The sequence below is a fragment of the Oncorhynchus nerka genome, linkage group LG20, assembly GCF_034236695.1.
Source record: "Oncorhynchus nerka isolate Pitt River linkage group LG20, Oner_Uvic_2.0, whole genome shotgun sequence".
NCBI classification, from domain to species: domain Eukaryota; kingdom Metazoa; phylum Chordata; class Actinopteri; order Salmoniformes; family Salmonidae; genus Oncorhynchus; species Oncorhynchus nerka.
This window is the reverse complement of record NC_088415.1, coordinates 46,741,065-46,768,306: the sequence shown is the minus strand read 5'-3', so window position 1 is coordinate 46,768,306 and position 27,242 is coordinate 46,741,065. Positions and strand designations below refer to the sequence as shown.

General features: G+C 41.5%; 2 protein-coding genes across 3 annotated transcripts in view; one reads left to right on the top strand and one right to left on the bottom strand.

The window, feature by feature from the left end:
- The window catches only part of LOC115102604 (RE1-silencing transcription factor-like), a 29,392-nt gene extending 21,636 nt beyond the window's left edge, over positions 1-7,756 (bottom strand). The window contains exon 1 of one of the 2 annotated variants that reach the window (XM_029622722.2): positions 7,353-7,756. In XM_029622722.2, coding sequence (XP_029478582.2) covers positions 7,353-7,649 — 297 coding nt within the window. In that variant the 5' untranslated portion in view covers positions 7,650-7,756. Of the gene's footprint in view, positions 1-6,720; positions 7,069-7,352 lie in introns of those variants that run through there. The other variant, XM_029622723.2, reaches the window with a different exon arrangement.
- Positions 1-27,242, top strand: part of LOC115101915 (uncharacterized) — an 89,474-nt gene that overhangs the window by 48,430 nt on the left and 13,802 nt on the right. The gene's annotated exons all lie outside the window — the stretch shown is intronic.

The window sequence follows — 27,242 nt, the reverse complement described above, 5'->3', positions numbered from 1 at the left end:
AGGCTGCAATGTTTTTATATTTTGGCTTTTTTTTTTTTTTTTACATGTGTGACTCATTTCAAGAAACTAGGCGTATGTCGTGCGTCACTACTTCAGAGGAGAGCCATTCGAACGTAAGCTTTTTGGGGGCAGAAATGCCTTCTGGGACATGTGAACGTTCATGTGCGTTAATAACAAACTTGTATGCCATCTGTAAATACGAATACAATTGTTAAATTACGAGCCTAATTGGTTTAGACAGGAGCCATGATTAGCTGAGATAAATGGGTGGACTGGACATGCTGAGAGATGAGTTCGGATTGGTCTGCCATGTAGCAGGCTTCTGTCTATAACATGAGCTGGTCATTATGTGTATGAGCTGGTCATTGCTCTCCACTTTCTGGAGGTCCAAGTTTTGGAATCAGAGTATTCTCTGAAAATTCAGAAAATTCTGCCGTTTGATTGCAACTATGCAGATGGAGTCAAAGAGAACACACAGAAGGCTGTTGTATAAATCACCTGTCTCGGATTACATCTTCAAACCATGGCATCTGTGACAGTGAGGGAGAAGCGTCCATCCATGTATATGGGTAAGATAGTCTAGCTAGCTACATTTTCAGATATTACATGTTTCTGATTTTCAGTTTGTCAAGTTAAAGCGTACTGTTAGCTAGCAAGCTAACGTTACGTGTAATAATCTGTGTCGTAATATTCGTATCTCAGAGCCATGGGCATTACCAGTTATAGCCTAATGTTAGCTAACCTGGTTGGTTAGCTACCTGCAGATTCATGCAAGGTAGTAACGTTATGAGTTGGGATTATTGTTTAGCTAGCTTTACGTCTAAACAAAAGACTCCATTTCAATAGAATGTTCATGATGTCACTGCGACAACTGTCAATAGACGTAGCTGGTAAATTCGCTCTAGCTATCTACTCCGATTTCATTGCAGTCGTCTGAGTGTGCCAGATCACAGAATAACTGACGAATTTATGGACGCGCAACACCCGTTGAGAATATGGCCGGTAATTCAATTGTTGCCAGCTGCACAGTTTGTCACCAACGCTCTGGATAACATAAACAGCCTAACCAGCTCTGCTAGGGCGAGTAAAATGATTGGTGAGCTTTTCCCTCATTTGTGTCTGTAAGTAGCTAGCAATCTGTTCAACGTTAGCTTGGGTGCTGTTAAGTCAGAACGCTCGGATCAACCCTACTCCTTGGCCAGAGCATCCAGTGTGCGCTCTCAACGCTCCGAATTTACAAACTGATAATCTGACAACTCTTGAGTTTACGAACACCCAGAGCACACTCTGGCACTCCAGATTGAATTCATGAAAACATCCATAGTATGAACCAACCTTTAGTCTTGACATCTTTGGTTTAGTACATGGCCTCACATGTGAATCCTTAAAGAGCTGGGTGGGGCTAAAGCTTAAGAGGTTGTGAACAATGCTGAAAGGGTGTAGACTGGGTATGCAGGATATAATCGGATGATATTAGCTAAAAATGGCAACATCGGCCTGATGTCTAGTTTAACGCCGATGTGCAAAACCAATGTCAAAGCTGACGTGCATACCTATATAGCATAGGTAGATGACATAATAAAAATACTGTGCTACACATGCAACACAGCATTCCTAACCTAGCCCACAATGTCTGCTGTGGATCTATTTTGATGTTTCAAAGGAAGGTAACAAAAAGGCCAAATGCAACGTTTGTGCTGCTAATATTTCCCGAGGGGAGAAAATTAAATCTTTCAATACCACAAACCTAATTAGTCATTTGAAAGTGCATCACCCCTAGACATACAGCGACTATAAAAGCAGAAAAAAACTAAGAGCGCACTAACAACAACTAAACAAGTTCAAGTCGAGCAGTCAAGAGTAAGAAAGGAAATTTCAGCGAGACAACTCAAAGCCAAAATCCATTAACGCCAAGATAATTTTATTCATTGCCCTTGACAATCAACTGTTCTCTGTCGTGGATAATGTTGGCTTTCGCAGACTGGTCGAGCACCTCGAGCCACGGTACACACTACCAAGTAGGCGCTATTTTTCAAATGTTGCTCTACCGGAGTTACACAGTATTGTTGAAACGCACACCCATGAGCGTCACTTCTATTAGCTTCATGACTGACATTTGGACCAGCAATGTCAGCCCCATGAGCATACCGAGTCTGACAGCACAGTGGGTCATAGAGGATTTTGTATTGAGGAAAGCCATATTGCATGCTCAAGAATGTGCTGGTTCTCATACCGCTGCTGCCATTTCAATGCCATTTGAGAACATGACCACACTCCTAGCTCCATTCGAACAACTGACTCAAGAAATAATCTCATCAACTGAGTCTGCAACAGACGTGATACCCTCTGTCGACAGACCATGGGGTTAAAACTTGCAAAAGTACTCCACTAGCGGCTGTGAACAAGTGATTCGGTGGCATTCTCTCTGAGTGTTACCACCATGCTCGATACTAGGTACAAGGACCGCTACTTTGATGAAGACAAGAAACAGGGTTTACGTGAAATGTTAGACACCGCTGGACAAGACCGTGCACACCGACAAAGGACTCACGACAGAAGAGGCCATGGACAGACAGAGCTGAAACTTCACTGCTTGACATGTATGATGAAATCCTGGTTGAATGAAACTGAACGAAACACCACAGCAAATATGTGACGAATAAATAGGTGTTGATTATGTTTTACTGGTAATGGAGACAAAATAACTTTTGTCAGTGTGTGTTTCAACTATTTAACTGTACTAGAATGCTTAAAAGGCTGCTAAAATTTTAAATATTGGTTATCGGTATCAGGTTTTTTGGCAAGGAAAATATTGGATATCGGTATCGAACAAAAATGTAATATCGGTTCATCCCTAGTGTAGACAAAGAAGAGCTCGCCAGTAGGTGTACCAAAATATTCAAGGGCCATTTTCTCAAAAGTGAGATTAGAAGTTTCTGCTTTGAAAGTTGACAAATACTTTCAACTGTATTGTATGATATACCATTTTCTAGCTCTGAGTCTCAACTTTTTTCCAACATAAAAAAACTATTTCAAATTTTGCTACCTAAGACCAAATCGAGCCGGTCGGTCACATTTTGGCAATAGCAGTTACTTTTGGATTTGTATCATTTTCTTTTAGATTAACCACATGACGTTGATTTTGAGATATTTAGACTTTATTATCAATTAAACTATTCCACGAAAATGCGCATATGAAAATCATAACTGGCACGCAGATCAGTAGAAATGGTACGCAGATCAATAGAAATGGTACGGTAACTTGGCACTCCAAATTAAAGGTTGCCGACCGCTGGTGTAGCCTATTGGCGAAGACCAGCGGGAGGAAGGGGTTGGGAACAGGTTTTTCTTCTTCTTCTGGTTAGGCTATATTGATCTCTGGCGCCCTCTTTAGTAATTTGTCTTCATTTTAAAAATTGCAGTACTTAAAGCATCAGACAAGCTCAGTAGCCCACATATATTTATATTCAAACATAGGGTGTGTCTATATATGGGAAAAAAACTTCAATTTCAACCAATCAATTGGTCGAAAGAACAGATGATTTAGTCAGGGACAACCCTAACCTGATGCCCCGTTTACATTGTGATGCATTTCATTACATCGTACGTCATCTTCATGCAATCCCACAGAGAGCATAGGCTCTCGTCAAAAAAGAGAAATGTTTCAAGGCTCTCAGATTGCAAAATATGACCTTTTCATTCAAGACAGGATAAACATGGTTTCAGTTAATAATAAAACATGTTACTTTTTGCTGAATTTGTTTTTCTTTCTTGCAAGTCAAGCTAGCTTAGAGTTAAAAATTGTATTTTATTTAACTAGGCAAGTCGGTTAAGAATAAATTCTTATATACAATGACAGTCTGGCAAAAGGCCTCCTGCGGGTAAAAATATAGGACAAAATACACATCACCAGAGACGCCACACTTCATAAAGCGATACCTAAAACAACATAGCATGGCAGCAACACATGAAAATAGCAGCACAAAACATGGTACAAACATTATTGGGGACAGACAACAGCAAAGGGCAAGAAGGTAGAGACAACAATGCATAATGCGTAGCAGCCACAACTGTCAGTAAGAGTATCCATGATTGAGTCTTTGAATGTATTTATTTTTATTTAACCTTTATTTAACTAGGCAAGTCAGTTAAGAACAAATTCTTATTTACAATGACGGCCTTTAATGAGCGCGTTCCAGTCGCTAGCTGCAGCAAACAGAAACGAGGAGCGACCCAGGAATGGGTGTGCTTTGGGGACTTTTAACAGAATGTGACTGGGAGAATGAATGGGTGTTGTATGTGGAGGATGGGGGCTGCAGGAGGTATCTCAGATAAGGGGAGTGATGCTTAAGAGGATTTTATAAATAGGCATCAACCAGTGGGTCTTGCGGCGGGTATACAAAGATCACCAGTTTATAGAGTGAAGTGAAGTGTCCTATAAGGAGCATTGGTAGCGAATCTGATGGCCGAATGGTAAAGAACATCTAGCCGCTCGAGAGCATCCTTACCTGCCGATCTATATATTATGTCTCCATAATCTAGCATGGGTAGGATGGTCATCTGATTCGGGGTTAGTTTGGCAGCTTGGGTGAAAGAGGAGCGATAAAAATAGAAGAATTAAGTCTAGATTTAACTTTAGCCTGTAACTTTGATATGTGCTGAGAGAAGGACAGTGTACCGTCTAGCCATACTCCCAAGTACTTGTATGAGGTGACTACCTCAAGCTTTAAACCCTCAGAGGTAGTAATAACACCTGTGGGGAGAGGGGCATTCTTACCAAACCACATTACCTTTGTTTTGGAGTAGCTAGCTAGATAGCTAAAAGTTAGGCTATACTGTAGTTTGCAACCTTCCACTAATAATTATCATAAAAAACAAATGCCATTACCATCAAACTTAAAACGGGAGGCAACAGACATTATATAATTTGCTTAACAGCTAATGTGTATTTAACATTACTAATAAAATAGTATTCACTTATATAGGAATGGGTAATTGTTTACAAGTCGCTAAGTTAGCTATCACCTAAAACCACATTTTCATCTTCTCTGGTTTGGTAACTTCCTGTTCTTCAACGGCCTCTAGCTGGACTGAAGAACACGCAAAGTTTCTAAAATGTCAAAGTATGCGGCATCCGTAAAGCAACGCGGCATTGCATTTCCACATAGTTGTGGGCTCTCCATTGAAATGCATGACATCCTGCGCAACGTAATGGAGTGCTCATGGGTAATGTGAACTAGGCTTGAGATTTAATTGGCACAAGCCCATTCGCGCTGAGTTGAGACACACAAATGAGTAAAAGGTCGGTGGTTGTATTCGATATAAGTTTGTATTAAAAGTATGACTTTCAGCACCCTGCTGAAGGACTGCAGTTGTACAGAAACAGTTACAGGTAAGCGTTTTCAGAATTGACAGTATCGACTGATGGTGACTCGATGTTGCTTGCAAATCGCACAACCAGTTAGCAATACTCAACTCCCCCACGATATAAGGTCATGTCTACACTTAACAGTTCATGCACCTTTTGTATTTCTGATCATGGAATTCCAAACATGTCATGCTTCAACACATTTAAATGTGTTAACACTGCGTCCGGGCTATATTCAAATGTCTGTATGCATTCTGAAAATGGTTGAACAGTCTAAAACTAACAACTTGATCAGTGGTGTAAAGTACTTAAGTAAAATGCTTTAAAGTACTACTTAAGTAGGTTTTTTTTTTAGGTATCTGTACTTTACTATTTATATTTTGACTTACTTTTCACTCCAAACATTTTCCCTGACACCCAGAAGTACTTGTTACATGTTCAATGCTTAGCAGGACAGGAAAGTGGTCCACTTATCAAGAGAAGATGCCTGGTCACCCCAACTGCCTCTGATCTGGAGGACTCACTAAACACAAATGCTTAGTTTGTAAATTATGTCTGTGTTGTAGTGTGCCCCTGGCTCTCGGTAAATTAAAGACGTTGTGCCATCTGATCTTATTATAAGCCATTTGAAATGATTTATACTTGACACTAAGTATATTTAAAACCAAATACTTTTAGACTTACTGAAGTAGTATCTTTCTTGGTGACTTTCATTTTCTATTAAGGCATCTTTACTTTTACTCAAGTATGACAATTGTGCACTTTTTCCACCACTGAACTTGATGGCAGTTGCCAACTACTGTATATAGCAGCTAACCTCTAACTGACCAGCAAGCTAGCTAACAAAGCTAAAGGGATAGCAAACAGGTTAGCATAACTCTAGCCAAACAAAACACATGTCTAAATAAAGTATAATTCATGAAGCCAGCAAACACGTTCCTCAAACATTAGGAACGTATTTCCTCCAACGTTGAATGAAAAAACTAGTTTTTCGGAGACGTGTGAGCGGAGAACGCCATCTGTATGCGCTTTATCCAGGTGTACATTACAGGATATTGCCCGGATTTAGCTGTCCTAGTCGAGTTTGAGATCGGAGACAAAATCCTTAGGTCGTTGCCTACTCGGGCCCCGAGGGTCGTCACCGAGGCTCGTTTATTGTGAGCGGGTCAGAGATGCTATCTGAGGGTTACCGATGTCTTCGAGCAGTCCCACTCCCAGACGTCCCGATAAAACCAAACATGTTTGAATACATCGGCACAAAAAAAAGAGTAGAAGCCAGTGAGGTGACGTTTCGCATTGTTTTCTCCAGCTAGCTAATTATCAACTAACGTTAGGGAGACAGATCAACTTACCGATACTTCATGGATCGGAAAAATAGTTGGGATGGCGTCCGGTTTCAGAACAAATAGTTTGGCATACCCCATTGACTTCGGCCCCCAATTTAGAAACGAGTCCCTGTTGAAATGCGCGCTGCAAATTCGTGTTGTAGTACCGATGTGCACATCTGGATTCGAAGTAAAAAGAAACTGCACCCACTGTCTTCTGGTTTCAGGGTCTTTAGGAAGACTGTGTAAAGTATCAGTCCTGGCTTTGGAACAACCAAGAAAGCTGCAAGTAGTTACCGGCGATATGTGCGACATGGTGGAGTGGCTAACTGTTAGCTTACGTTACTGTTACATTCTTCAGAATACAAGTCTGTTAGGTTGGGGAAGGGGGGGGGTGTACAAAGTACATGCACTATTCTGATTACGCAGTGCTACCGCCACCGCATGGACTGGAGTTTTCATATAATCCAATGTCCTACCCCACGTCTACAACAAATTGTAGCGCGGTAGCTAGTTAGCTAACATTAACCCCCCTTTCAACATTGTTTTAGGACTTTAACGATATCTGCTAGCAAAGACTGATTATGATGGATTGTGTTGATGTGCATCAGAATGACAAGATATAGCATGTCCTTTACATTATCTAGCTAAACACTTACTACTTGGTTGGTTGCCGCTGCAGGGTGCAAGATGGATGGGACAGAACCTTGTTGGAGGATCAAGCTCTTAGCAAATCCACTTGTGTACCTATCCTGATTTGCAACGCAGTCCGATGAGAAGTGTGCTGTGCATATGCGCAGGTACTGACTGAACTTCTCTGGCACTTGATTATTAAAAATAAATTTAAGCCAAATCAGACGAAGTGTCTGTTCTGATGGAAGACCATGCAAAGAAACATTTTCAGCCTTGCAGCCATCTACTGCACAAACTATCTCCCTCTTGCTTTTGCTTGTCATTACTTAAAATTAGATCATAGATGAAAGGGAAACGAATCAATATATTTGTCAACGTCAACAATGAGAACTTCTCAAGGTAGCTATCACTGGAGCCTGATGGGATAGTTCCACTGAAGTATAAAACGTTGCTTTACCAGCTGCTGTCAAGCAGGCAAGAATAAATATGTACTTCCGAGTCACGGATTTTTGGACTCATTTAGAATTAGAGTCCCGTCCTGTATACTTTTGTAAATAAAAAATTAAGGTGAAAATTATGGAAATGTGCACATCGATACATTTTACACTTGTTATCATACAAATATTAATTCAGTATTTATTTGCGGTATTATGTTATTTATTTTTTCAAACCTAAATGGTCAACATTGTTTTTTTGTGTGTACTCCTACCATTTATTGCACCATACACAATGTTCTGTACTTTGTGTTGGAGTTAAAGATGTATTCATTCTATTCCGAAGCTCTTCTAGTTTCCAAATCCACAGAATTTGCATCAAGAGGAGAATCCCTACTCATTCTGCTGCCCTTAAAGAGTGGCCTATCAGCCTAAATCCAATCGGTTTTTTTTTCATATTGGACATACATATTGCACTGTAAACAATATTATGTATGTTGTGTCGCAGCAAAATGGGGGTCAATTCTACTCAAAGCACTTCTGGTTTCCAAATCCAGAGTTTACACCCAGAGGAGCGTGGCTGCTGATTTTGCGGCCCTTAAAAAGGTTGCCAATCTGCTTCAAAATGTTCATATTGGACATACAGGACCAGTCAAAAGTTTGGACACACATACTCATTCAAGGGTTTTTCTTTATTTTTTACTATTTTCTACATTGTAGAATAATAGTGAAGACATCAAAACTATGAAATAACACATATGGAATCATGCAGTAACCAAAAAAGTGTTAAACAAATCAAAATATTTATTTGATTTTAGATTCTTCAAGCTTTGCACACTCTTGGTGTAACAGTATAACTTTAGACCGTCCCCTCGCCCATACCCGGGCGCGAACCAGGGACCCTCTGCACACATCAACAACAGTCACCTACGAAGCATCGTTACCCATCGTTCCACAAAAGTCGCGGCCCTTGCAGAGCAAGGGGAACTAATACTTCAAGGTCTCAGAGCAAGTGATGTCACCGATTGAAACGCTATTTAGCACGCACCGCTAACTAAGCTAGTCGTTTCACATCCGTTACTGGCATTCTCTCCACCAGCTTCATGAGATAGTCACCTGAAATTCATTTCAGTTAACAGGTGTGCCTTGTTAAAAGTTCATTTGTGGAATTTCTTTCCTTCTTAATGTGTTTGAGCCAATCAGTTATGTTGTGACAAGGCAGGGAAAGTTTTAGACAGAAGATATCCCTATTTGGTAAAATACCAAATCCATATTATGGCAAGAACTGCTCAAATAAGCAAAGAGAAATGACAGTCCATTGCTTTAAGACATGAAGGTCAGTCAATGCGGTAGGTGTGTCCAAACTTTTGAATGGTACTGTTCATATTTCACGTATTGGACATACATATTGAATCGTACAAAATTCAGAGCCCTTGACTTGTTCCACATTTTGTTACGTTGCAGCCTTATTCTAAAATGGATTAAATAAATAAAAATCCTCATCAATCTACACACCCCATAATGACAAAGGTCTTAAGAAATGTTTGCAAATGTATTACAAATAAAAAAACATACCTTATTTACATAAGTATTCAGACCCTTTGCTGTGAGACTCGAAATTGAGTTCCGGTGCATCCTGTTTCCATTGATCATCCTTGAGATGTTTCTACAACTTGACTGGAGTCCACCTTTGGTAATTCAATTGATTGGACATGATTTGGAAAGGCACACAGCTGTCTATATAAGGTCCCTGTCACAACTCCCCAAGGAGATGTGGGTGTGGAGTCAGGCGCAGGAGAAACAAGTAATGAATGAAAAGGGCGTTTAATCAACCAGCTCAAAAATTACAGGACACCGGACTACAAGCAGTAGCCATAAAACCCCACTCAGACACAGTCCAGGGAAAAACCACCTGTTAAACATGAAATAGCGAAAACGCAACCCAAACTGACAGTAAAACGAAAACAATCCCTCACAAAAACCCAAAGGAAAAGTCGAGATGAAATACCCACCCTAATTAACCAAAATGAAACCAGGTGAACCCCAAAACAAACAAAACCAAAAGAAAAGGGAAAAGGATCGGTTGCAGCTAGTAGACCGGCGACGACGACCACCGAGCACCGCCCGAACAGGGAGAGGAGCCACCTTCGGTGGAAGTCGTGACAGTCCCACAGTTTGACAGTGCATGTCAGAGCAAAAACCAAGCCATGAGGTCGAAGGCATTGTCCATAAAGCACCAAGACAGGATTGTGTCAAGGCACAGATCTGGGGAAGGGTACCAAAAAATGTCTGCAGCATTGAAGGTCCCCAAGAACACAGTAGCCTCCATCATTCTTAAATGGAAGAAGTTTGGAACCACCAAGACTCTTCCTAGAGCTGGCCGCCCGGGCCAAACTGAGCAATTTGGGGAGAAAGGGCCTTGGTCAGGGAGGTGACCAAGAATCCGATGTTCACTCTGACAGAGCTCCAGAGTTCCTCTCTGGAGATGGGGGAACCTTCCAGAAGGACAACCATCTATGCAGCACTCCACCAATCAGGCCTTTATGGATATAGTAGCCAGACGGAAGCCACTCCTCAGTAAAAGGCACTTGACAACCCGCTTGGAGTTTGTCAAAAGGCACCTAATGGACTCTGAGACAATAATAAACAATATTCTTTCAATCTTAAACAATAATATTGCACTCTTTGGCCTGAATGCCAAGCGTCACGTCCAGAGGAAACCTGGCACCATTCCTACGGTGAAGCATGGTGGTGGCAGCATCATGCTGTGGGGATGTTTTTCAGCGGCGGGGACTGGGAGACTAGTCAGTATCGAGGGAAAGATGAACAGGGCAAAGCACAGAGATTCTTGATTAAAACCTGCTCCAGAGCACTCAGGACCTCAGATGGGGTGAATGTTCACCTTCCAATAGGACAACGACCTTAAGCACACGGCCAAGACATTGCAGGAGTGGCTTCGGGTCAAGTCTCTGAATGTTTTTGAGTGGCCCAGCCAGAGCCCTACCAGAGTCTACCTTGTTTTCAAGAGACTGGACATTGGCGAGTAGTATGCTCGGGAGCGGTGCGCGATGTGCCCGTCTGACCAGAAGACCGCTCCGTCTGCCCCTTCTGCGGCGCCGTTGTTTTGGGTCGCCGGCTGGGATCTGATCCATTGTCCTGGGTGGTGGGCCAAACAAAGGATCCGCTTCGGGAAAGTCATATTCCTGGTCATAATGTTGGTGAGTTGACCTTGCTCTTATATCCAATAATTCCTCCTGGCTGTATGTAATAAAACCTAAGATTTCCTGGGGTAACAGTGTAAGAAATAACACATAAAAAAATAAAATACTGCATAGTTTCCTAGGAACGCGAAGCGAGGCAGCCATCTGTCGGCACCGGATGCTGCTTTAATTTATTCACATTAACTACTACATTTGTTTTATTTGATGACTTATTACATTCCAAGTCATTATCTCATCTCTATAGAGCAGCTGCCAATGCTGTCTAACAACATCACTATTTTGTTGTTCTTCAAAGTGAATAAAGCATACTTTTATCAGTGCTGAATACCAACTAACAACTAATCACAGATCATGTATTTTCAAGTTGCAAAGCAACAGCTGCTCTCCATATCACCTCACCTTCACTCATTTTTCTCTCTTCCATCGCAGGCGTAAAAGAAACAGACTGGACAAGTAGATACGCAATGGATTATGGTCATTATAGTGAATTACCACATTTTATGTGTTGAACTAGAATAATATTGACCTGTTGGAAACTACCACTCCCTACTACATCACATAGTTCAGGCTGGATCTGATTTATCTCTAGAGAAACTGCAATGTGCCAAAGGAGCTCACAGAAAAAAAAACTGAATGAAATTGAATTCAAATAATTGAACCAATGTCAGCCAATTAGTTGTTTAAAAAACAAAAAATAACCAACATTTCAGTTCATCGCTCAGCGCCAGACCTTCTTCTTCTATGGTATTATGGCAGTCCGCAAACAATCGTTAGAGGTGCATGCCGCCACCTACAGTACGGGTGATAGACTATAGACCTTTTTTGACAAACATTCTAGAATTGTTGATTATTGAATCTTCGCCCCAGACCGCTTTCTGCTGCATGGCGTTGTATTACTGGGCTTGTTCGACATTGATTGTGGATCATTGCTAGACAACCATTTTCAAGTCTTGCCATAGATTTTCAAGGAAATTTAAGTCAAAACTGTAACTCGGCCACTCAGGAACATTCACTGTCTTCTTGGTAAACAACTTGTGTAGATTTGGCCTTGTGTTTTCGGTTATCCTGCTGAACGGTGAATTAATCTCCCAGTGTCTGGTGGAAAGCAGACTGAACCAGGTTTCCCTCTAGAATTTTGCATGTGCTTAGCTCCTTTCAGTTTATTTTGTAAAAACTCCCCAGTCCTTAACGATTACAAGTATACCCATAACATGATGCTGCCACCACTTTTCTTGAAAATATGGAGAGTGGCACTCAGTAATGTGTTGTATTGGATTTGCCCCAAACATAATGCTTTGTATTCAGGACATAAAGTACATTTTTTTGCAGTATTACTTTGGTATTACTTTTGTTGCAAACAGGATGCATGTTTTGGAATATTTGTATTCTGTACAGGCTTCCTTCTTTTCACTGTCAATTAGGTTAGTATTGTGGATTAACTACAATGTTGCTGAACCCATCCTCCGTTTTCTCCTATCACAGCCATTAAAAGCTTAAAGTTGCTAAAGTTTTGCACGCCAAATTTTTCAGTTTTTGATTTGTTAAAAAAGTTTGAAATATCCAATAAATGTCGTTCCACTTCATGATTGTGTCCCACTTGTTGTTGATTCTTCACAAAAAATACAGTTTTATATCTTTATGTTTGAAGCCTGAAATGTGGCAAAAGGTCGCAAAGTTCAAGGGGGCCGAATACTTTCGCAAGGCACTGTATACTGGCTGCTTAATTATGACAAAACTCATACAACTAAGGATGTCTATTTCAACCCTGTTACACCCACCCCCACTGAATTTAGGCAGAATGTAAGCAGCAACCACAACTTGAGCACACATCTACATCAACATATAAGGTCCATTTACAAGAACAACATTTGAAGTATACCAAAAGGATGAAGTGGAAGGAGAGTTGGCAAAACTCTCTAACCAACTACTGACTGTAGGATGCCTTTCTACACCCCACACTACCAATCTAAAGTACAATGCTCATGTAAAATAATAGAAAAATACATCTTCACTGAATCATAACTCTAGTTTTGCTTCATCTCTGAAGGCTTGAATCACTGACTTGCAAACTGCTTGAATATTAAGATTATTCTCACTTAGAATATCTTGTGTAGACATCGTGTAGATCAATCTGTTGACAGGTTTGATGATTCGACCAACACAGTTCCTAAATTGTCAAACTGCGCTAGGATTGTCGTTGTGAGTGTAAGTCACTAGAGTGTCAGTCAATTGTGAGTCACTAGGCTGTTCAGACTGTCCAATGCCGGGAGAAGAGCGTGTCTGCTCACTGAATCTCTTCTGAATCGGAGTCTTGAGATACCAGTGGTTCTGAGGTCACACCTGAAGATTCCTCATTCTCATCTCTACTACCTGGTAACTGTGTGATCCAATCTCGAGTTCTTCCTTCAGAGTCCACAAGCTACTCATCAGGTAAAGATTTCTCGCTCTCTCTTTCAGAAATGGAATACATTCTCTCTTCCGCAGATAGGTCTGCTCCTCTTTCCTCTTCGTGATCTGATTCTCCCTGTGTGACACCTTGTACCGACATGTCACACTCCATTGTAGATAGTGAATCTTGACTCTCTTCTTCAGGAAAGGAACTCCCTTGTCTCACTTTTGATACTGAATCCATCATCACTTTGTGAGCACCGGAAGTTGGAGTCAGGCCAACAGACATGGATGAAGAGAGGCCAGAAACTGCACTTTCATCGTCTACTGGGAAGAAGTTGACCAACATGGTCAGGTTCTGATTAACTACTTTTTCCATTCCAGTGGCTATATTACATATTATGTATGTGTGAGTGCCTGGATTCTTGTCCGCCACAGTGTATATTGTCGATTCCCATCGATCTGCCACTTTCCTCTTGCCTTAGTTTTTCTTGTTTGCCTACAGTACCTGATCGTTGACTTTGTCGGTTCTGTTCTTCTTCAGCATGTTCCTGCTCTATCACCATAGCATCCTTCAGATCATTGGAGAGCGACATCACATACATATCGTAACTCGTAACAGCTGGATCGTTCAGTGTTTCTGAAAAGCACATCTACTGGCAGACAAGGGATCCTTCCATACATCAGGTAGAAGGGGGCGTACTCTGTCATCTCATCGGTGGTGCAATTGTACATGAACGTCAATGTCTGCAGGTGTCTCGGTCAGTATTGATTGGTGTTAGGTGCTACTGCTCTGATCATGTTGCCAAGTGTCTGATTGAAACGTTCCACACTGCCATTCCCCATCGGGTGATAGTATCGTGTGAGAGTTTCTCACACCAGAAACTTTGAGTAACTCACTGATCAACTGCCTCTCGAAACTTTCCCCTGGGTCACTATGAATTCTCTCAGGAAATCAATACACACAGAAGTATCGGTCCCACAGGATTCTTGCCACCTGCTTAGCTGATTGGTTTCTGAAGGCAAACACTTGAGCCATTCTTGTAAAGTGATCTGTTATCACTAGTACATCAATGGACTTGTTGCTTGAATCTTCAGCAGACCAGAAATCGATACAAACCAGTTGTAGTGGCCTAGTCGAAGTTATACTTTCCAGTGGAGCCCTGCCCCAGGCTCAACTGTCTTGCTGACGATGCAACGGTGGCAACCATGGACATAATCCCTAACATCTCTGTCAAGGTGCAGCCAGAATAATCTCTGTCTAGCTAAACTAAGGCTTCTGAACTGACCCTTATGACCCACGTGATCATGAACGCCCTTCAGGACTTCTGCTTTGAGAGACCCGGGAACTACGTACTGGAACTGCTCATCTTTGATATCTTGTGAGACTCTGTACAGTATGTCATTACTGACAACAAGCTTCTCCCAACTCTTCAAGTGTCTGATGACTGTAACTGTTTCTCTGGCTCTTTCTCTTCTAGAAGGCCTGCGTTGTCTCTCCACATAGAATAGCACACGAGACAGGGTGCTGTCATTTAGTTGCTCATCACGAAGCTTCTCAGAGTAGGCAGGTAATGTGTCTTGACCAGGAAGTATCAGTTGAGGTAAATGATGCACGTGTTCTAGCTCCTGTTTCCCGTTTGTCATGTGACACCTCATCCACTGCCAAGGACTGAGAACACATGTTGACAGGTGTGGAAGTTCTCTGTGAGCTTACACAGTTGGGGCTGCCTTTGAGATCACTAGACCACCTGAAGGCATCTTGGACTGAAGCGTTTGACACTGCTTGAACGTCGTTAATGAGGACCATATTCTGAGGACCAGGCACGGGAGACATCAGGGTGTGCCAACACCACCGTGTCTACTAGAGATATCTTCAACTTTTCGAAGGCCTGCTCATGTTCGGGTGTCCAGTCAGCAACGTTAAATTTTCGACGCTGTGAGGGCTTTATTTTCTGACGACCCTTGGGTTTTCTCTTTGATCCAGTCAACAACGAAAAGAAGTCTGGCCATTGCGGAGAAACCTGGCACAAAGTGTTGGTAGTAGTTTACCATGTCAAGGAACGACCTTATCTGTTTCTGAGTCACACCATCAAATTCCATCAGATCAGCACTGCTCATGTTAGAGATGCTGTCGACTTTACTAGGGTCTATAGACACACCATTTCCATCAACTATGTGACCAAGGATCTTTACAGACTTCCTGAGGAAGAAGCTCTTCTTTGGGGCCAACTTCATGTTTTGACTACGATGCCTGCTAAAGACCATCTCCAAGCATTCCAAGGCTGTCTTCTCGTCTAGGCCAAAGACCAACAGATCATCCAAGTAACACAGCAAACTCATGAAGTTCTGATCTCCGAAGATACTGGCCATCATGCGCATGAAGCTTTCAGGGCTGTTACTGTCATGTATTGTCATATTATGTCTTGTTCCTGTTCTTTCTCTTCACTCAGTCTCCCTCTGCTGGTCGTATTAGCTTACCTTCTCTTCCTCTCCTTCCCCCAGCTGTTCCTCATCTTCTCTAACTACCTCGTTCACCCTTTTCCCACCTGTTCCCTTTTTCCCTCTGATTAGGTCTCTATTTCTCTCTCTGTTCCTGCTTCTGTCTTTGTCAGATTCTCGTTTGAGTTTCTCATGCCAGAACCAAACTATCGTCTCGTTTGCTTCACCCTTGTCCCGTCCTGTCGGAATCTGCCTGTTCATCTGATGCTACGTGTGATCAGGTACCTCTGTCCTCTACAACCCGCGCCTACCCAGAGAGACCAGCAGTCTGTCGCCGCTAACCCTGCTATTCTCCTCTGCTGCTAAGAAGGGGACTCTTCTGTAAATATCAGAAGGACTTTATGATTAATTTGTCGCCCTCTCTGCGGGTTGTCTATTTTGCCATTCTATACATCTGAAGAGGATCTATGTCTTCCCTGTGTTTTGACATTAAAGGACTCTGTTTTTGTTAAACCGCTTTTGGGTCCTCACTCACCTGCATAACAGTTACGGAGACCCTGAGGTAGAAGGTTGTATTCAAAGAGCCAATAGGTGTTGTGAAAGCGGAATACTTCCTGTCATCTTCATGCATTGGTATGTCTGGCCGCCACACAGGACGGCCAGACGTGTTGATCATGCTTCAGTGGGACCCATCTGTCTCCCCACAGAGGCTTAACAATCCTTGCCACCATGATCCCCCGTGGTGCTGAGCGAGATGTAGTAGGTTCTGTCATCACCCTACTGCCAGGATACACAACGGTGGTTTTTGGTAGCTTACCCCAAACCAGATACTCATGACTAGGGTCAAGGCAAATGGCTGCGTTACATCTCACTGTTCCTGTCTTGTCAGGGATGTCGTCGCCTCTCCAGCGTTTCATTCCAGCTAACATGGCGAGAAACTGCTCAGATTCCATGTCATCAGTGGCTGCAAGTCACATTGTTTTGATTCACTAGGATGTGCTTGATCGCGTTGGTTCCCAGTATTAATTCATCAGTTTGACCTTCTACTACCAAGGTTAGAACAATAGACTTCCATGTTTATGTTGAATGTAGACTTAGGCCTCACACGGCGTCCTCCACAGCCAACAAGCACAACATCTGAGTTAAACTGGCTTTTCACATCAACTACACCAGCATCTATCAACTTCAGCTCTGCCATCTCACTCATTGTGCACACCATTGACCCACTGTCAAGCATAGCACCTAGAGTCACTTTGTTACCAACAATCACAGGCGTGTAAAAGAGGCTGTCGCGTCTTCCTATCACATGTGTGTTCTGGTACACAACATCTCCAGTCATGTCACTAGAGTCTTTGGTTGCCATCTATAGAGCTTTAGCGTTGGGAGTATCTTCATCTTGACCTGTACTGCCTCCCTCGGAACAGGAGCAAAAGAGTGTGAGGCATGACATTTTTCATCGTTAGCTTGGTTATGTGACACTGGGACCTTGTCGTGCAGAGCAGTGGCATAACTCTTCAGCTGTGTAACGCTGCTTTGTTTCATTAAGGCTCTCTGCTCCCTCTGGTACTCATCAATCCTCACCTGAACATCTCTGGAATTCTACTCAGGAAGTGCTTTGCAGTTGAATCTGCAGGAGAGCTCAGGATCAGGGCAATGTTTCACAAACATGCAGGCTACTTGTTGACTTATGTTTTCCATCCTCCCACCCTGTCTGCGTAAACCCTCATCAGCTAAATCTGCTGCTTTGTTGAGCCTGGTCCAGTTGTCTACTGAGTCCTCCCTCAGTTTGGGCTTGGTAGAGTAGAAATCTTCAAGCGGGAGACATGATGACGTGTCACTAAAATACTGCAGGAGGATATGATAGATTAGATCTGGGTTCTGTTTCACATCCAACGACTCCTCACCCCACAAGTCTATCTTCACTGCATCCCTAGCTTTTCCCATCAACCTGATCATGATCTCTTCCACTTGATCAGGCACCTCACATCTTTGCCTTTTCAAATAGTCTGTTGTCACATCAACCCACTCTTGAATTGTGTACTTGTCAGAGCTGTCACCCCTGAACACTCTGGGTTCTTTCTCAGATTTGACATGGACTGTCACATGTGCAACTTCCTGTCTTACTGAATCAGATGCTGACGTTTCTCTTTGTGGTGTACTGTGGAGCTCACCACTCGTATCTATGGCTCCTGCTGACATCAATCTGGCTACTTTGGAGTCACCTAACTGGCTCACCATGTCAGTACGGTGTGGTATGGCATCTGTATCGCTACTGGGTGTGGACGTGTGTGGACCTCCCCTCAAAAACGGACCCATAGGTGAACAACCTGTGCTCTGACCTTGCCCCGTGCTCCTATCAGCTAATGACTGATATGTCCACACTCCCCGACCATTAAACCCACTGGACATCGCATTGATACCTGTATGCTCGCCAAACCAAACACCCCTCTGCAATAGGAGTAGTATAATCGTAAACTCTTTTACTATCAGTTGTACATTTGTGAGCCATGACACCACCTTTAGATTAAACAAATTAAATGTAGAATAAAAATGTAAAGAAAGATCGATAGAAAATAAAAACAGGAAAAACCCTCAACACTGAAATGACATAACAGTAGTCCTATGACCATGAAACCAAACAACTGACCAGAAGAGCACACTTGATCTTCACTTTCCCTGGTGATCTGCTTCAGGCTGATTTTGAGGATCCGACGGGTCATGGCACCAGTGTAACGGCTATCACATGGCTCATCGACAAAGGACACAGTGCTGTTCTCTTTCACAGTTTATTCTGCAGACATACACACAACACAATGTGTAAACTTCAGAGCAACTTCAAATCCATCATGACATCTCCATCAAAGTTTAACAGCTCTTTACCTGGATCCTGCGTGTTCATGCGCACATATGCACAGAGATGCAGTTACACAAATAATATAGCAGGTGGCTCCACAACTACACACACACAGGTTATGTACAGTGTGTCTGCTTAATTATGACAAAACTCATACAACTAAGGATGTTTAATTCAACCCTGTTACATATGGTTCTCATGACTTAAGGTTGGGAGTTGAGGGACCACTTGTCACATTGTCCAAGGTGTGTTTGTGTTATGATAAACAATGCATTTTCTGTCCAGATAAAGATGGTGATACTATTGATTGACTACGTCCACTTTTCCCCATGTTTTAGACCTGAGGCGTGACATGCTGAACATCAGGCTCACCCCACGAGAAGCAGTGCATGATCAACGCCACTCTCCGCAAGGAGATCTGTTGGAAATTATGTACTCTCTCTCTTAATCTCTCACTCTGGGGGTAAGACATAGTTGAAACATCACATATATAAATTCCCACTGTGCCCATAATAAAATGCTATGTGAATTGTGTTGTGATACTGAATGAAACTGAAGAGATGCACTCAGACCAGCCTTTGTGATTGAACTTACATTAACGGCATTACTTTAGTTGGCTGCATTGAGCAAAACTTGAGTCAGTGGAGGCTCCTCAGAAGAGGACCATCCTCACTGAATTTCATAAAAATAAAAATAGTGAAACATTAAAAAGTTGTCCTTTTTAGATCAACTATGCTAAATATATTCACGTCACCAAATACTTGACGAAAACAGACTGTTTTGCAATGAAGGTCTACGGTAGCCTCAACAGCACGCTGTAGGTTAGAACCAGGGCGTAGCCGGAGGACAGCTAGTTTCCGTCCTCCTCTGGGTACATTGACTTCAATCCAAAACGTAGGAATCTTGCGGTTTTCACCCCCTTCCATAGACTTACACAGTAATTATGACAACTTCCGCAGGACATCCTCACACCTATCAGAGCTCTTGCAGAATGAACTGACATGTTGTCCACCCAATCAAAGGATCAGAGAATGAATCTAGTATTGAAAGCATAAGCTACAGCTAATTAGTACAGCAGTACATAACATGGTGAGTAGTTGACTCAAAGAGGGAGAAAGACAATAGTTGAACAGTTTTGAACAAATACATTTCTTAAAAAATTAAGGAGAAGCAAAAGAGAGCTAGCTAGCTATATTTCATTTTTTTCTTTCACTTACATAGCTAGCCAATGCAGCTAGCTAGCCTACTCAAACAACCGGCTCAAATGGAGATGGATGTTATGTTGGCTATGTTTTTCCAAACTGGAACTCTTCTAAGTCAATATAAGCTTTTAGTTTTATTAATATATTGCCACCTGGACTCCCCGGTGTAACTGCTAAACTGCTTTCTAACTGTACAGTGCACTGTATGATTGTAGTGGGTTTACTAAAGCGTTAGTTCTAACAGCTATGTTGTCTTGACGTTAGCTCATATGGTGACGACGATGTTGGCTGTGTGTAGTGGTTATGAAATGGTTTGGCTTGGAATTTTTCTTTATCTCCTGGTCACAGACAGCTGATGTGTTGTGCCCTGAATGTACCCAGACCCCGTGACCCAAAGCCCTTACTCCTGCACATCCATCATTGTAGCCATTTTGAATGCCTTGGTGCCCTCCTCTTCGTTATGTGTCCCACTTTACAGACAACACCCCATCCAACGACTGATCTGAAGACCCTTTTTTAGCAGCGATGGCGTAACGCGATTGGCCCTAACCACTACTCCGTAATTGCTGGCCGTCAACCTCCCTCTCCTCATGGTGTGCCTGTTGGGGTTGGTGTGCTGTCCATCTGTTGCCTGCCATATAACTTCCTGAAATGTGCTATATAAATAAAGGTTGATTTGATTGATGACATTACAGCTGTAGAATATATAATAAATTGTCATTTTCACGAGGACAAGTGCACTTTCACGAGGACAAGTGCACTTACATAAACTATTAATTGATAACTTGGGATTTTATCACTTCACATATCGATCATATAGTGGGAAGGATCTTACAAATCAAGAATGTGAACCACTCAGAATAAATAAATACTGTGCCTTTTGAAGATTTGTCTCTGGTCATGAAACTACAATACAGGCTGGATGTCTCAGTCAATTCTGAATGTCAATAGATTTTTTGATTTTAGAACTAAGTTATACCACATCTAAGTCTGGTATCTGGGGTAGTCTGGTTAATGATTATATAATTGATTAAGTGACTCTTGACAGCTGTATAGAACACTAGAACGCTAAAATTCTCAAAAATGCTCAAAAGTAAAACAAAAATATTTTTTAAATCTACTGCTCTGCTAACTAGCTAGATAAAGTGTAGCCAGTGGCCAGATAAGACAGAGAAAGGGGACGTAAGAAGTTCAACACTTTATTCATTTCAATAGAGCACATGGATTCATCATGGATTGGGTACAGAAGGTCTCTGATCGCGCTGGTGAACGGTAGCTGACAGTGTTTGCTAGAGATGACGTGCAGGAGCTTCCTGTTGGAATTTGTAGTCTTGCTAAGGTCTTCTCTGTTGCTAATTAGCATTTCACATTTTTTGAAAGTAAATTGAGGCTAATATATTGATATAACCCACCTAGTCTGAGAGAATTACACTATATATACAAAAGTATGTGGACACCCCTTCAAATTAGCAGCACAAGCCCCTCGCCAAGCAGGAGATAGAGTCCTGAACTACTTAGACCAGTGGTCACCAACCGGTAAATCGCGATCCTCATAGCATTCCTAGTTCATCACCAAACATTTCTGTAGAAAAGCCAATGATAAATACTTACTGTTTTTTATAAGTGCAAGTACTTCATGTTGCTCTGTTGGCGGTAGCTGCACTTGATTCAGAAGCCCTGTGCACCGGGTAAGCAAAATGTTCCCATTTTTAACCATTTTAATTTGTCTGACAAAACTAACTCCGCTCACCCGGCAGGCATGGAGACCTGTGGCTAAATCGAGTGTGCGTACTGCGCCAATCGGATAGCTCAAATCACAGTGCCTACCGTTTCCACAAAGTTTGATACTAGCCTATGTGAGATTTCATAACTTTTAAAATCTTGACCAGAGAGAGACTCAAAAAGAATACAGCAAAGAGCTGCTGTTTTTGAGTGAGTTCATGTCTAAGTTTTTAATTCAGCAGTGTCATGACTTTTATTCAACACTATTACACTTTTTTTAAGCACCATGACCATCAGTTAAAAGCTAATTATTTGCAAATAATTTCCTTTTATGCTCAGCTGTGCCTCAACTACACCAACTGATCTATTTTATCAAAGCTCAAGTTTTGAAATATAATATGGTCTGAGAAAAAGAATATTGGTAGGCGAGGCATATAGCCAATATGCTGTAATAATGTACAGTATTTGGCCTACTGCACAAATCACATTTTTATTAGGTTAATGTTACATTTTTGTGAGTTGATCTACACGTGATTCGGAAGGGCCATCGCCGATCTGTTCGCATCGCAAGACTCAACTCATTGATGTCGAATGCCCTTTCAGCTGGCCAAGGGGCCTTCTGTATGCGTTTTCAACAATTCCTTTGCTCCCTCAGGTCTTGAGGAGGATCAGTCCTGAGAGCTGTCAGTTCTACTTGTTGCTCCACATTGGCCACAGACCACATTGGTTTTCAGACCTTGTATAGCTGAGCGGACTTCCTCTCACAAGCGAATGGCAAACTTTGGAAAACCAAGCATACTGAAGTTGTTGTAATTCAGACAGCCATGCCATTCTCTACGCCAGGCCTGGGCAATTCCAGTCCTTGGGGGCCTGATTGGTGTCACACTTTTGCCCCAGCCCCAGCCGGATACAGCCCCCCAAGGCTCCTTCGGTACCCTCATGGGAGTTAGACACTCTCATAGATGTCCTACGATCACCTACGAGCCCACAGTTCCTGTCTTCACCTGAGCTATGTGAGCTCACAGTCAAGACTGCTATTCTGTTGGCTATTGTTTCAGCCAATCGTGTTAGAGAATTAGTGCCTGCAGAAAGTATTCATACCCCTGGACTTATTCCACATTTTGTTGTTACAGCCTCAATTCAAAATAGATTAAATATATGTCTTGCACGAAAACATGTTTTTAGATATTTTTGCAAATTTATTAAAAAAATGAAATACAAAAATATCTAATTTACATAAGTATTTACACCCCTGAGTCAATACATAGAATCACTGTTGGCAGCAATTACAGCTGTGAGTCTTTCTGGGTAAGTCTCTAAGAGCTTTACACACCTGGATTGTATTATTCTTAAAACGATTCTTCAGGCTCTGTCAAGTTGGCCCCAGACCGCTTCCTGCTGAGTGGCGCTGTATTACTGGGCTTGTTCGACATTGGTTGTTGATCATTGCTAGACAGCCGTTTTCAAGTCTTGCCATAGATTTTCAAACCAATTTGAGTCAAAACTAGGCCACTCAGGAACATTCAATGTTGTCTTGGTAAGCAAGTGTATATTTGGCCTTGTGTTTTAGGTTGTTATCCTGCTGAAAGGTGATTTTGTCTCCCAGTGTCTGTTAAAAAGCGAACTGAACCAGGTTTTCCTCTGATTTTGCTTGTGTTCAACTCTATTCTGTTTATTTTTATCCTAAAAAACTCCCTAGTTCTTTGCCAATGACAAGCATATCCATAACATGATGCAGCCACCATAATGCTTGAAAATATGAAGAATGGTACTCAGTGATGTGTTGTATTTCATTTTCCCCAAACTTAAAGCTTTGTATTTAGGACGTAAAGTGAATTACTTTGCCAAAGTCTTTTCCGTTTTACTTTAGTGCCTTATTGCAAACAGGATGCATGTTTTAGAATATTCTGTACAGGCTTCCTTATTTTCACTCTGTCATGTAGGATAGTATTGTTGATTTACTATAATGTTGTTGATCCATTGTCAGTTTTCTCCTATCAAAACCATTGAACTCTAACTGTTTTAAAGTCACTGTCATAGCGTTTGCTGTCATTAAATGCGAAGACTGTATATTATCAAATCAATTCTATATGTGCAATTTAATTACGCTATTCAACTAATCATGTAACTTTAACTAGGAAGTCGGGGCACCACGGGAAAATGTTTAACCTCTCTAGGGTATGTGGGATGCTAGCGTCGATAAAGTCTCTCTTTATATCCGAAAACCTTTTGTTTGCTCATTTTCTTCAGTAATCCACAGGCTCAAAAAGCAGTCGCAACAGGCAGACAAAAAAATTCAAATTTTATCCGTAAGTTCATAGAAACATGTCAAACGATGTTTATATTCAAACATCAGGTTGTTTTTAGCCTAAATAATCTATAATATTTCAACCGGACAATAACGTCGTCAATATAAAAGGTAAACAAGAAAGGCACTCTCTCTGGTCGCGCGCATGAAAAAAGCTCTGTGACACGGCAGGGTCCACTCATTCAGACTGCTCCCTCATTTTTCAGAATACAATTCTGAAACCATTTCTAAAGACTGTTGACATCTAGTGGAAGGCATAGGAACTGCAATTTGAGTCCTAAATCAATGGATTCTGTAATAGAAAACTACAAAAACAATTCCTACTTCCTGAATGGATTTTTCTCAGGTTTTTGCCTGCCAAATCAGTTCTGTTATACTAACAGACATTATCCAAATGTACTAATTATATGCATATCCTATCTTCTGGGCCTGAGTAGAAAGCTGTTTAATTTGGGTATGCCTTTCAGCCAAAATTCCAAATGCTGCACCCTACCCTATAGAGAAGTTCAAGTCTCTTATTCTCGAATTAACTTTTCAGATGTTTTCATAGTTTATCAATTAGTCACTTATTAATGTATTATTATTAATACTATTAATATATTATTATTATTATGAATGTTGCAAACACTTGGATATCTGCACAAACCCTAGCATAGATCATGAGTCAGTGATAAACAAATTGGCTTAATTATTTATTTACTAACTAACTTAATCAATCACAGAATTACATAAACACACACAGAATTAGGTCATACATTGGTTACTGACATGATGCACTGAAAAGACAATCCGAGTGGATTCACTGTAATACAGTTGATAGGTACACTCATGAAATGCTAATACTTTTAGCATGAACAACCACTCATTCGAAAATCAATTGCATCTTACATATTTATCATTGTATGCCTTTCTGTGTCCCTCTCTGTGATCACCGGTCCATCTGCTGGATAGAATCTTTGGTCCCCAGAAGTCCCAAGGACTTTCGTGGTTGTAGTTTTCTCAGCGGGCTCTGGACAGTGTCTGTTGTAATGGATACGTCAGGAATACTATTCGGTCGTTCGACCGGTTGTGTTTACCAGACTAAAGTACTTAAACAGCAGCTGCAGCCTGAATAATTGGTCTTTAGTTTGTAGATTTCTTCAACATTTCAGCATGGGGATGATCTCAACGTTTTCTGGTCTTGTCCTTTTGTAGAGTTGTAGTTTGAACCACTTCACACACCAGCTTCACCCGGCATGTGTTGGTCTCAAGAGTGATTTGTAGATTTCTTAACCCATTCGTGACGTCCGTGGGTCTCTGACATAAAATGTATATTTTGTCACAAGTGTTTTTATACACTTTTGGGAGAAGGGGGCGGTTCATGATGCCGAGGTAATGTCTGTGCTCACGGGGCATGGCCTCTGACTTGGTTATTGCTTCATAGGGAACACAATTTTCTCATATAGAAGGTTAACATCACATTACATCTTTTCACAAATAGTTTCATATTTAATCATATACGTTTCACAACATTTAGATGTAAATTAAATACTGCTCAATTATTCAACCTTTTAATGTCCAAGTGTCTCTCTGTGTTCCACAGTTACATTCCAATATCGAACACTACAGAGCATTGAGGCAGCGTATTTTACGACCTCCATAAAGCGGCCCCCTCTCCCTCTGCAGGAGAGAGAGAGGGTGCTGTAGAGCGGACACAGTGCAACCTGATCCTTCAGATCTTCACATGAGAGTTATGACATTACTATTGGCCTCATGGTGATCTCCTTTAGTGGTTTCCATAGCCGTGGGAAGTAGGGGTGCTGATGGTGATGCAGCACCCCCCTGAAAAATCAGAATTAAAAAAATTATTGTGAGGGTGTTGGTAAGTGGAAAAATGCGGAGTCAGGCACAGGACACAGATATGAGTAATAGTCCGAAATGTACTCAAAATATAAGTAAAGTTCCAACAAGGAAAAACACAATAATCCAGAGCATAAAAAACACGAACCCACATGACAAACAATAGCGCACAAAACAGAGAGGGAAGCCAGAGGGTTAAATAAGGAACATAATTAATGGAATAGAAACCATTTGTGTATGATAGACAAAACAAAACGAAACTGAAACATGGATCGGTGGTGACGCCGAACAAGAAGAGAACTTTGGCAGAAGTCATGACAACGATAGATATATTTTTTTTACAAAAGTAGTGCACTGGGCCTTTAATAGTCCTGTATTAGAGGACCGATATAGCCGCCTGCAGGTGCCAGCGCAGGCAAAAATATTTGTTCAGACAACCCCACCCCCAAACTACTTCCTTTCCTTGCTCTCCAGCAACTGAGTTAAGAAGGTAGTGACTATTGTTACACCATTACCCTCGGGTTAGATATGATTCCAGCATTGGCAACAACAACACTTACTGGCTATTAGTTTGTTTTCAGCCACATATGTTCAACTAGTTTCTAGTTTATCCAGTGACCATTGCATTGAGACGCATGGCTACTGACTAAAATGAAGGTAGTAGCCAACTAGCTAGCTAATCGTGGATGTCAAAAGACGCAGCTAGCTATAGTCGGGAGCTCATGGGCACACATGCTATATTAGCCAACTGGTCAGACATGATTACAATAAATGGTGACTAGTCCATTTTCAGACATATGTTCAACTCATTGTTTATCCACTGACCACCGCATTTAAGAGGATAGGTCATAACTGAAATGTTGCTAGATAGCTCACTGGGCAGGCAGTAACGTTTGCCACTAACTAATCATGTCCTATTCTTTGATACATTTGTGTTAACTTGCTCCTATCAAGCAACACATACCAGACCGTTTGTGGAAAGGTAAAAATAACAATTAGTTGGCTTTTTTTTATGATCGGACAGTGAAACTAAAATAGATTGGTAGTTATCTCACGATCGCAATTTACATAGACTTTCTAGGGCAGTCGCCCCATTGAAAGTGATTTCAAACGGATACAAATAGTGGTATCATGCCATATTTGGAATAGATAATGCTAACAAAAAGGTTGGAATGTTGTTATATACATTTTAGATTCTTCAAAGATGCCACCCTCTGACTTGATGACAGCTTTGCAAACTCTTGGCATTCTCTCAACCAGCTTTACATGGAATGCTTTTCCAACAGTCTTGAAGGAGTTCCCACATACGCTGAGCACTTGTTGGCTGCTTTTCCACTTTTTTGGTTACTACATGATTCCATATGTGTTATTTCATAGTGTTGATGTCTTCACTATTATTCTACAATGTAGAAAATAGTAAATATAAAGAAAAACCCTGGAATGAGTAGGTGTGTCCAAATTTTTTGACTGGTACTGTATATATATTTGTTACTGCTCGACTAAAAC